A 12969-nucleotide genomic window follows, 5' to 3' on the forward strand; every position below is an offset into this window, starting at 1 on the left:
ATATATTTATAAGTGAAAGAAGTATCCTATAACTTATAGCATCAAAACAGACTGATGTGTATTAATATTTACTAACTAACTATCATTACAATCAAGATTTTGCTAGGTTCTTTAGGAAACAAACATGTCTTTTTATGGCACTCCACTTATCAAAACTTTTTCTCAGAAACTGTATCTTATACTCAGAATTACCTTATGAGATAGCAAGGCTGGACGTTAGTAGCCCCATTTTACAGAAGAAACAGAAAAATGTTAGGCAGTTGTTCAAGGTCTCACAGTCAGTTCATGGAAGTTATTCTTGTCCCACCATTTTGGAGGATGTTGTCCATGCTGGGGGTTTTTATTGTAAGTTGCCTGTATATTTATCGCCTCTACTCTGTGGAAATTTGGTGGGAACACTGTGAAATACTAGAAGTGGATGTGCTTTGGGAATAGAGGCATTATTTAATAATATTGTGTACTGATCTCATATTCTTACCCTGTTTTGTGTTGTTTTCATATAGTAGAATTGATGTCTTTGTGAAAGCGTTCCATTTTAATTGAGATGATTCCAGATATTGATAACATGATTTGACTTGAGTTGGGACTCCATTGTGTCTCTTGATTATTAAAAGATTTGTTGAAATAATGCTCAGAGATCTTGGAATTTTCTTGTGAGGAGAAAACAACTACACATTTCCTTAGATTCTACAGAATCCAGATTCTGTCATTAATTGATTATGTGACTTCAGGCAAGTTGCTTAACTTTACTAGACCTGTAGATGGAGAGAAACTGGGGCTGGGTGTGGGGATGGGAAATTGAGTGAGGGTAAGATGGGTTGGAGGATAAAATCTAGACAAAACTAATGATTTTAACGCTTTTAGCTCTTTTCAGTTGTATTCACTCCAGAAATTTTAACCATATTTAGTTATTAAATAGATCAAGATTTTGCTCATATTTTAGCTTCTGTTTTTTCTATAATAATTCCATATTTTTATATTTTTCCATTTTGCAGTCATAAGACAAAGCCCCACTGCCAAAATTTTTTGACTGTCAGATATACTGACTCAGTGCTGGTTTTATATGGATAAGTTGGGCATGAAAGAAACAAAATTGATTTTGCAGATATTGTATCCTTTGTATTCCATCAGTGATTGCCTGTATCAATGCAGAAAGCATTTTATTTTAAACAAACATTTAACATACATATTTTCCACTTTGCATTGTAGAAAGGCCCTGAATTCTAATGCCCATAAACTGTTGGTCATACACTTATAGAGGTTTTAGACATAAAGAAGCACTATAACATCATGCAGCATGGAGTCTTCTCTTTACAGATAAGTAAAGGGAGGCCCATGAAGGGTAGGTAAGCACTATACAACTGGGTTCAGGCACCCAGGGACCTAGGTTTAGGGAAGACTTCCCAAGAGAAGCTATACTTAAAGGGAAATTTAGAGATAATTGGAGAATAGTGAGATAATGTTCTTGGAGGGGATGGCTGTTGAGGAAAGTTCCAGGCTCAGGAAGCAGCATGTGGGAAAGGTCCTGAGTCTGGAAGCAGCAAGGCATATTTAAGGAAGTCGGAACATGGGAAATGGCTGGAAAAGAAAGAAAGGGTAAGATCATGCAGAGTCTTGCAGACCTAGCTATAGGTTGCCTGAAAGCGTAGGCATTGAAGGAACTAACAAACTCAAGTACAGAGGGAGGAAGAGGAAAGCTTTAAAGCATCACACATTTGAAATTATCGCAGAGAGGAGCAATTCAGCACATGGGCTTTGAAGTCAGACTCAAAGTCCAAATCTCAGCTACTTAGGTGTGTAGGAATAAAGTTGCCTAATTACTCTGTGCCTCTGACTACTCAATTTTAAGTTGGGATAATACCGTTACCCACTTTATAGGATTTTGTAAGACAGAAATGACAAAAGATAGCATTTGTATATATGCCTGTCCTTTATCTTTGTTTTCTGTGGATTGTTGAATGTTTTCCATGTTGAATAGTTTTTTTAACTTTCCTTTTTTTCTTTTCCTTTTAAACATTCTTGTTTGTTTTCCTTTTCTCCATGTTGAATGTTTTTTTATTGGTTTGCGAAAGCTCTTTACATATGAATGATATGAGTGTTTTGTCTGTCCTCTATGTTGCAGATATCTTTCTGAGCTTTTAATTTTGTCATTTAATCTGTTAATAGTTCTTTTACGGTAAAAAAGTTAATTTTATATTAAAATTTTAATGTAAATATTCAAATATTTCAATCTTTCCTTAGAGCCTGTACTCCTAACCATATGCTAAACTGCCTCTCTTATTTATAGAATGATGACATTGATTCCAGTTTTGTTATCACTTTTGTTCAGGTGTACTAACAGAACAAGCAGCAGGTCCTCTGGGACAGAATCTAGAAGTGGAACCATACTCACAATACAACAACATTCAGTTTCCCCAAGTTCAACCACAGATTTCCTCAACTTCCTATTATTCCAACCTGGGTTTCTATCCCCAGCAGCCTGAAGAGTGGTACTCTCCTGGAATATATGAACTCAGGCGAATGCCTGCTGAGACTCTCTACCAGGGAGAGACTGAGGTAGTGGAGATTCCTGTGACAAAGAAGGCCCGACTGGGTGCATCAGCAGGGAGAATAAAAGGGGATGAGCTATGTGTTGTTTGTGGAGACAGAGCATCCGGTTACCACTATAATGCACTGACCTGTGAGGGGTGCAAAGGTAAGCCTCTTTTGGTTGGCAATTTTCTCCTTACTAAAGTTTTTCTCTACTGGTTGTTGAAATCCCTCAAACTGGATTCTTCCCTTTTCCCAAATAACTTCCCATTTTCTCCTCCTCTGCTCTTACTTCTTCCTACATCTTCTCCTTCATTGGGATGTCATAGATTTCTAGGGAAAGCTTATTAGAGTATTTAGCTTGGATATAAGTAAACTTTTTCCTATTCACAACCTCACACATAGTTAGAAGGAATTTATGATTGTGGGTTTTGTTTGTTTGTGTTGTTTTTTAAAAGAAAGAGAAATTGCTGAACTCATCTCTTTTAAAATTAAGGTCAAGGAGAATAAGATTTTATTCAATAAATATTTTAATATACACTTTCATGTACTCTAGTTAATTGAGAAAGAGACGGAGGAAGAAAAACAAACAAAAGAAAACAAAAAGGAAGTAATGATAGCCTATATTCAACAAATATTTCACTTAGCAGGAAAATAGATCTGTGAGCAATTCTGTAGGGGAAATCAATGAAATTGTAATCCATTTAGGATGGATAAGGTATAACACATGAAACATGAAAATGACTCAATATAAAGCCCTATGTGATCATTCTCCCGATAAGGACACAGATGATAAGTTTGTAAAATTTCAGAGGAAAGAACATAATGGACTAGTAGGTTCATCTATTTATTTTTGCATTTGTTCTTTCAACAAATATTCATGGGATGCCTACCATGTATTAGGCACTCTGTTAGCTTCCAGGACTTTGAAAGCTGATAAAGAGCTGTCCCCGGAGCAGAATCTGTTGAATGGCGAGCCAGTTTGGTGTTCTCAGATGCCAATGATTGCCATAAAAATAAACAGAGGACCCAGCCACATAAGAATAGCTCTAGGACATTTCAAACCTTTGAAAGTTCAAGTGATCAGATTGTCTAAAATTATATTAGTCAGCTCTTTAAAACTTGGTGTGATTTCATTAGATTTTTAAAAAACAAAGTAGTATTTATGCTGCAAATTTAAAAATTAAAACAGATCTATAAAGAAAATTTCAAAGATCTCATTTATGGCCTTTAAAATACTCTTATCCTTTTTGTGGAGAGCCAAGCCCATATGGGTAAAAGTTAACGTATAAATTCTTTAAAGACATAGATTGTGTCTTCTTCAGCTCTGTTAATACTCATAGCATCTAACACAGTGTCTGGTACATAGTAAATGTGTAAATAAATAAAAGCATAGTAAATTTGGAATGCCATAATGAAAATCCATGCTCATCGCTTCCTAGCTAAGAAGGGGTGTAGCTTCAAATCTCCTGCTTCTAAATCTAACCCCAGAGACTCTATTATTAACCACCAAGTGATCATTCTGCTCTCTGAGCTATTTGTTCAAGGCTAATATTGACTGACTTGGTGGCCAAAGGAAGAGAATCAAGTGCTCCATTTAGATGTCAAGGTATCGGTATTATCCAAGCCAAGGGGATAAAACCTTAAAGTTAGTAACCTGGGCCAGCTCACCTCCTTACAGGCGAACGCTGGAGTGAAACCTGGTCCTCCTGAGAATTCCGGGGCGTGGCCAGGTGAGTAGAGGGAGACCAGAGTGCCATGGACAATGCTAAGAAACGGCGACCCAAAGACAGGCAGAGGATGAGAAGCCCATAAAGGATAGAAAATAGAAGTCAAAGCTAGGAAGCTACTAGGCAAATGCAGGGTCAGGAGACCAGGGGATAGAAAACTGGTCTAAGGAGAACCGGTCCTCTGGGGAGCTCAGGGAGGAAAAGCTGGATCTGAGCGTAAGTATATTTTTAAGAGCAGAGAAAGGCAGAGCTTTTTCTTTGATTTTGATTTGAGACTTTGCTCCCATGATGACAGCAGAAGGACAAGAGTGCAAGAGCAGATGAGATAGAGCCAGGCAGGTCCCATGTTCTACATCAGGGTTTGGCATTTTTTTTCTGTAAAGAGACGGATAGTAAATACTGTAGGCTTTGCACCATAGCGGCCTTGTTGCGATTACGCAACTCTGCAAACTCAGCCACGTAAGAGTGGCTTTACTTAGCCTACAAAACTAGGCAGGACAATAAAAAACAGGCAGTGGGCTGAATTTGGCCCAGGGCCTAGCTGTAATTTGCTGATCCCTGTTCTAGACCAATAACTCTCGATGGTCAGTATCAGAATTAACTGGAAACTATGCAGTGAGAGAGCACAGCACTCAGGGTATATATGCAAGAAAAATAACCTTTTTTGTATAAATGGATTTAATCCAATTTCAAGCCCTGGTGGAAACTTTATTTCATCAATTCAGGATGAATCTACTGAGTTTTTTGGGCCCTGGAGGTGGGGCTCTGGTTCTTGGTGCTGTTAACATAGTCCAGCATCTGTTGAGGGCTGTTCTCTCTGGTCTTCGCTCACCAGTGGGAAAGGTCTCTGAGGTGCTATCCTGGCATCCTGAGCACACTCCTGCTTCCCATCTGGCCCCACCTGCTTCCCTGCTGCTCAGATGGGAGGGCTCCTGATGCTCCTGCATTGTCACCTGGAATGCCTGGTTGCCCAGGGAAACCACATGGCCACGTCATCCGTTCCTGTGCCTTGTGGGATGCAGGGAACCCCAAGGGCCTCCTCTGACTCTCCCCAGGAAAGAGCACAAGAATCCCTCTGTTCTAGGATTTCCCAATGATGTGGAGTTCCCATAAACTTTCTGCAAACCCAATCCCAGGACTCAGTCTGAGGATTAGGGGGTGGGAGAGACAGAGTTCAGGACCTTCTCATGTACTTAACAAACTTAACTCTTTGCTTGTCTGCCTCTCCCAATCTGGGGAAATTTTGTTAGTGTCTGGGATCTTGGGGCTTAGGCTTTGGTGACTGAAAAGCCAATAATTGGCTCCTTTGTGCTTTTTAGATGTTCTCTCGAGAAAACAAATGAAAATCATTCTGGCTTAGTAAATGGGGAGGAAGTGCACAGAATAGGGTAGAGTTCAAGCCAAAGAACCAGTGCCTCTGGGCCAGGCAGGCCTAAAAGCTTGGCCAACTTCATCCCCCCCACCCACCACACCCCTTGGGTATCTACGCTTACCAGATACAAAATGAATTTCACGCCATAACTTTCCATCAGAGGGAGTATGAGCTCTGGGATTTGACAGGCATGAATTGAATCTAGGCTCTATACCTCTTGGCTGACTAAGCAAGTTCCTTAATATATTGATTAGTCAAAGTTCAACAAAGTAAAGCAGAAACCAAATTTCAAGCAGAGAAGAATCAGTACAGGAGAACTTGGAAGGGCAGAGGAACAGGTTCTATGCTGAGTCTCCAAGACGATGCTCCAAGCCACACTGCAGAACTCCTTTGCCGGGGCAGTTGTTATTCAAGAAGATGGGGGATCAGGAAGCTAACATAAGAGTTATTGACTCCAGGAAGACGGCACCTTAGTTGACCTTTAGGGATCAGGAAGTTGCCTTCACTGCAATTACTGGCTCCAGAGCCATGGTGTACCTGCTAAATCTGTACATACAGAAGATGAATACCCTGTGTCTAGTCTCTCAGTGCCCTGGAAACTAACAACTGGAAAACAAGATGCTGCCACAGCAAAACCATGATCCTGCTTGCCAGCAGAAACAACAGAAGCACAGCTCTTTCTTCACTTCCACTTTTCAAATATCTTACAAGGGCATCTGTTTGGCAGAGCTTAAATTGTATCCACATTTAGCGGCAAGGGAGTCTGGGAAAGATTGTGTTCAACTGTCCTGCCTTCACAGTAGAGGATGCACGAATCCAACTAGCCAACCTCAGTTGACAGAATATGTAACTTCTCTAAGCTGCCAATCTGTGAATTAGGAATAATATCTATTTTTTACAGGGTTCTTGTGAGGATTAAATTAGATTTTTTTATGTAAAGATCCTGGTAGTTCTCTTGCCTTAGGACTTCACTGCAGATCTTTCATGAATGTAATACCTTAAACACACACAGACACACTCATACATACCCACGAGAAATTTTTTTTTTTTTGGTTGCTCTGTGTCTTAGTTGCGGCAGGCAGGCTCCTAGTTGCAGCTGGCAGTTTCCTTAGTTGTGGCATGCGAACTCTTACTTGAGGCATGCATGTGGTATCTAGTTCCCTGACCAGGAATTGAACCCGTGTCCCCTGCTTTGGGAGGCAGATTCTTAACCACTGCGGCACCAGGGAAGTCCCAATTTTTTTAAACTTAAAAATAAAACAAAGATCACGGTTAAACTTCCTGATTTCACTGGTCTCTGTTTCTGTTAGAAATACTTTAATTTTTCTTAAGGTTTTATTTGATATAGGTATTTATGGCATCAATGAAATAAATTTTGATTTTTAAAAAAAATAACAACTGCCGAACACAAGCATAATGCCAAGTGACAATGATAACCATTTGCTCGGTACTAGATTAAATCAAGAGCTGTCCCTCCCCCTCAGTTATCAGTGTGGAGCATATGGAAATATGCTAAGGTCTGGATGAATTTTGATTCAAACCTCAAAGCTCAACTGACAAAACTGATCTGCATCTGACTGGATATTTCAAATGGCTGCATTCCCAAATAGGTCAATGTCAATGCCACTCACAACCGTCTCCATGCCAGGAGAGAATGGTGGAACGTTTAAAAGGCATTTTATGAGCAAATGGGGGACTTTTCATCCTTTGGAACATATTTTTATATAAGATAGTGAACCAGCATTAGACTTAGTTCTGAAGTTTTAGAAAAGATTCTAGAATTATTGAAACAATTGTGACATGTAGGGTAGATGTAGAGAGTTTCCAACGGGCCTTTGGTTTATGGGTTAGAGCTGAGGTGCCCTGACTTACTTATAAACTTACTGAAATCCTATTTGATTTTGAGGTCTGATTTTATAAAATTTAATAATGATCCCAATGAACTCTATAGGTCAAATTATCTTAGAGTGTGATTCAAGGGGTGGGGATTAAACGATTTCACTGCATTGGAAGACTTTTGTTATAAAAGTCTTGGGAAGAGTAGGACTCTGAAGGCAGATAACCTAGATTCCAACCCCAGCTGATTCTCTTCCAAGTTACTTAATGTCTCTGGACTTCAGACTTCTTACCTGTAAAATGAGGATAATAATAATAAAGATGAGGAGGAGGGTGAGATGATGGCAATGTGATCATGATAGACAGATAGATAGCATACATCAAGTGATTATTTTGTGCAGGCTTTATAAGGAGACTTTACATGTACTAACTCATTTCATCTTCAAGAAAACCCTTTGAGGTAGATTTAAATAAGGTAATGTGTGTAAAGCGATTAACATAGTCTTTGCCAATAGGAAGACCTCAATAAATGTCTGCTATTATTACTATTATGACTGGGTTGTCATGAAGAAAAAATGAGACATTGGTGTTTTTTTGTGTTTTTTTTTGTTGTTCTTTTATTTTTTTTTTGTTTCCTTTTTTTTCACAACTCACACACACACACTGTATTTTATTTTTACAAGAGATAAATAAACTGACTCCAAGCATTGTAAATGAACAATGATTGCAACTACCAAACACGAAACACACTCATACTATGTCATAATATTGACATTCATTCCAGTAATCCTCCACTGTAACAGCTCCTTTACTTTGCAGTGAAAATTGAGTTGTATATTTTTTGCCTCTGAGTCCTTGTGAGATTTTTTTTTTTATTTATTCAAACAGAAAGTCACAAAAATTATAATCATCCTCATCAGTTCACTCAGTCCCATGTAATTAATTTTTTTTATCTTGATCTTTTGTTAGCACTTTTATGAATTCATCAGTTTTCCATTAGAGTTCTGAAAATGCTTATTCATTCAGTTCAGCAGTATAGTCAGTTACCAGAAACCTGTAGTTGTCAGAGTCTTTTCCATGAATTCCTTGAAGATGAAACCCTTTTATAGGAATATTTTTGTGAAAGCATCAGAGTACACCCAGAACTGTCTCTAAATGACAAAAGACTTAAAAATGACCACGGTTAAAGATTTGATGAAAGTTCATAATAATGCAGTTGACAAGGAAATTTAGTTATTTCTGAGATATACATTTTAAAGTAATAACTAGAATTATGACTTATAATATTATACCAGAACATATAAGATTTTTAGAAATTTCATGTAATGTCTGAAACATTTATATTAACATATTTCCATACAAATAACCCAAAGAAAGTTTAGTATTAGTTGTTTTTTTTGTTTGTTTGTTTGTTTTTTTATACTGCAGGTTCTTATTAGTCATCAATTTTATACACATCAGTGTATACATGTCAATCCCAATCGCCCAATTCAGCATACCACCATCCCCACCCCACCGTGGTTTTCCTCCCTTGGTGTCCATATGTTTATTCTCTACATCTGTGTCTCAACTTCTGCCCTGCAAACTGGTTCATCTGTACCATTTTTCTAGGTTCCACATACATGCGTTAATATACGATATTTGTTTTTCTCTTTCTGACTTATTTCACTCTGTATGACAATCTCTAGATCCATCCACATCTCAACAAATGACTCAATTTCATTCCTTTTTATGGCTGAGTAATATTCCATTGTATATATGTACCACCTCTTCTTTATCCATTCATCTGTTAATGGGCATTTAGGTTGCTTCCATGACCTGGCTTATTATAAATAGTGCCGCAATGAATATGGGGTGCATGTGTCTTTTTGAATTATGGTTTTCTCAGGGTATATGCCCAGGAGTGGGATTGCTGGATCATATGGTAATTCTATTTTTAGTTTTTTAAGGAACCTCCATACTGTTCTCCATAGTGGCTGTATCAATTTACATTCCCACCAACAGTGCAAGAGGGTTCCCTTTTCTCCACACCCTCTCCAGCATTTGTTGTTTGTGGATTTTCTGATGATGCCCATTCTAACTGGTGTGAGGTGATACCTCATTGTAGTTTTGACTTGCATTTCTCTAATAATTAGTGATGTTGAGCAGCTTTTCATGTGCTTCTTGGCCATCTGTATGTCTTCTTTGGAGAAATCTCTATTTAGGTCTTCTGCCCATTTTTGGATTGTGTTGTTTGTTTCTTTACTATTGAGCTGCATGAGCTGTTTATATATTTTGGAGATTAATCCTTTGTCCGTTGATTTGTTTGTGAATAGAGACATTGTTTTTAAAACCTCCAGCTCTGTACCTGGCACACCTTGAGTGCTCATAAAACATTCGCTATTGTTGTTTTGTTGATGAATTCCTATTATTTTATCATTGTTATTTTTCTCTTCATCCAGCCCCCTTAATTTGGATCGTACACTATTTTCAAAACTATCTCTCTTCCTATTAGTTAACTAATTAAGCCTCTAGCTGCTGGGAGTTTGAATTAATTAATTCAATTTTTTCCAGTAAATATTATTAAGTACCAACTATATGCCAGCCACTATTCTAAGCCTACGCGATACAGTGGTGAACAAAACAAAATTCCTGCTCTCACTTTCACCATTTTAAAGCAAAGTAGGAAAACAGTTTACATAATTGAGCTAAAATAGACAAAAAGAGAAACCAGTAAAACAAACAAACAAAAAAGATTAAAAATACAAAAGCAATAAAATGGTATCTAAAAGAACATACAGAAAAAGGAAGCAATAGAAGGGTGATTTCCAATGAATGAAAGTTGATATTTCAAATAAATATAGAGCAATGATATAAGACAAACTGAAGACAATAGAAATTAGATTTAAATAAGAAAGAATGTTTAAACTAAATATATAAGCAATATATAAATAGGAAAGTAGTGACTAGAGGCCACTAGTCAGTATAAGCCTCCAGCTCCTGGGAGTTTGCCTACCTGGGAGTTTAAACAGCTGTTAAAGGCCTGAAAAGCCCAACCCCTGCAGATGTACCCTTGCCCTCAATCTCCCAAGGATACCCAGTAGGGGTGAGGGTGTCCACAGATTTTTGCTTTCAACTCCTTTAGACGACTTCGTCACTTGAACGTTTTGTCAAAGTAATGAGTACATGTCATTCAAAAGTCAAATGGTATGGACATATATACAGTACCAAACGTACGGTAGATAGACAGTGGGAAGCAGCCACATAGCACAGGGAGATCAGCTGGGTGCTTTGTGACTGCCTGGAGGGGTGGGATAGGGAGGGTGGGAGGGAGGGAGACGCAAGAGGGAAGGGATGTGGGAACAGATGTATATGTATGACTGATTCACTTTGTTATAAAGCGGAAACAAACAAACAACAAAAAAGTCAAATGGTAGAAAAGCCCCTGCCCAACCATTTCTGCCCCAAGTCCTGCTCCCCAGAGGCAACCACTGATAACCACTAGTGGTTTTGTGTTTTTGTGTTTTGCATTTTGTTTTTTGATCATTTGGATAGGCTTTATTTCCACAGAACCATCTCCCCTCCTTACAAACACAGAATTAAAGATATAGAGAAGGCATACAATTTTTAAAATAATATTCCTTTATTATGCTTTTCATATCCATGGAATTAGTAGTAATGGCTCTCTTAGTTCTGATACTAGTAATTTGTGTCTTCTCTCTTTTTATTGGTTAGCCTTGCTAGATATTTTTCAATTTTATTGATCTTTTTGGAGAACCAGCTTTGGTTTCATTGATTTTCTCTGTTGTATTCCTATTTTCAATTTCATTGATCCTGCTCTAACTTTTATTATTTCTCCTCTTCAGCTTACTTTAGATTTAATTTGCTCTCTTTTCTAGTTTCCTAAGGTGGAAGTTTAGATTATTGGATTTTATGTATTTCTTTTCTAATGTATTCAGTTAATGCTATGAATTTTTCCTCTGAGTACTGCTTTTGCTATATCCCACAAATTTTGATGAGTTGTATTTTCATTTTCATTTAGTTCATTTCTACATTTTTCCTTTGATAGCCACCTCTGTATTTTAGATGTACTTTATGTGTAGCATTTCAGAAACACTTTGTTACTGAAACAGGTAGGACTAAGTGTAAGACATATCATATTTCTATATTTCTGTAATCAAATTTAATCTTTCCCAGGCTCATAATCCCCCTGGCTGATGAGAAATTCCACTGGGGATATATTTGGGGATGCTCTTTTCCCCAGGAACATGCACAAATCTCAGGGGTCTTACACAGGGTAGAATATTTTGGTATTAGTTGATATGCTCCTTGTTCACCTTTGAATTGATCCCTTGAGAGTGGACAACTCAGCCACCTTTTGATATGGTTATTTTATCTCAGGGTTTCCAAGGTCATGGTTATTAGTACCTTCCTGTCCTCAGCTCAGAGCTATCCCATTAGAGATTTGTCACCTCTCTAGAAGCTCTTTATGGGTGCTGGTCCAATACTCAGAGAACCTGTGAGACTCATCCCATCCTCAGGCTCTGGTGAAGTTCCCCAAACCTCTTTCCAGCTAATCTGCCTCTGCTCCCCCAACTCTAAAAGCATTGACCTCCACCTCCATCATCTTTGATATGATGCAGTATAACCGTTTCAATGAGGGGTTGAAAACAAAAGCCCTATCCTAGAGTTATCTTTATCTAGAGGTAAAGAACTTCAGCTTTTGTCTTAGCAAGTGAGCATAAAAAGATGGCTACCCTCTTGGGGTGGGATAGAAAAACAAAAGACAACAAAACAACACCCCCAAACCCCAAAACAATAGGACCAAGTATAAATCACACATGAATCACTTGATAAATCATCCTTTACATTAAAATTCCTAAAATTGTTGAAAAATTACACATTTATGGACTCAGACAAACTGGAGAAAATAATGATTCTCAGTTATGGGCTGGACAGTTTCCACTGGAGACTCTTTATTTCATTTATCCTTATAGTGGCTCCTTGAGATAGTATTATCACCTCCTTTTTCCAAATAAAAATACCAACACTCAGAAATTCACCCAGATCTCACAGCTATGAAAGAATGCATTAGAACTGGTACTCAAATCTGCAGGACTCTTGAACTACACTTTTTCCTCTGTACCATCCTGCCCTTTATCCTGCTGTCAGTGGCTTTCCAAAGACAGTCAGCACTAAAGTACATACAAGGAAAGTCAGTGTTTTAAAAGTCAGTTCTGTTGGGAAAAACACTAACACAGAAAAAACAAACAAAGCCTAGATGATGGCAAATCCAAACCCATTGGTTGTTTGACAGAATGGTCTCCTGGTGTTTTCCACCAACATACTTTCCAAAAGCAGTCATAACTATAAATTAGTGAACAACATTCACCGTGTACAAAATAAAACATCGTCTAATAACTAAGGTTATCAGTTCCTTCCACACATAGAAATGAGAAACATCTGTCATATTTTTAAAAATAAAGAACAGCATCAAATATAGAAACTTATACATTTACAGAC

At 37.9% G+C, this 12969-nt stretch overlaps 1 protein-coding gene across 5 annotated transcripts in view; it reads left to right on the top strand.

The window, feature by feature from the left end:
- NR1H4 (nuclear receptor subfamily 1 group H member 4) overlaps positions 1-12969 on the top strand; it is a gene marked incomplete at both ends in the record, with an annotated part of 55416 nt that overhangs the window by 13071 nt on the left and 29376 nt on the right. For all 5 annotated transcript variants that reach the window (XM_079715265.1, XM_079715268.1, XM_079715269.1 and 2 more), the window contains one exon: positions 2330-2695. In XM_079715265.1, coding sequence (XP_079571391.1) covers positions 2330-2695 — 366 coding nt within the window. The remainder of the gene's footprint in view (positions 1-2329; positions 2696-12969) is intronic.

Source organism: Hyperoodon ampullatus (genome assembly GCF_949752795.1).
Source record: "Hyperoodon ampullatus genome assembly, chromosome: 11".
Taxonomy (NCBI): Eukaryota; Metazoa; Chordata; class Mammalia; order Artiodactyla; family Ziphiidae; genus Hyperoodon; species Hyperoodon ampullatus.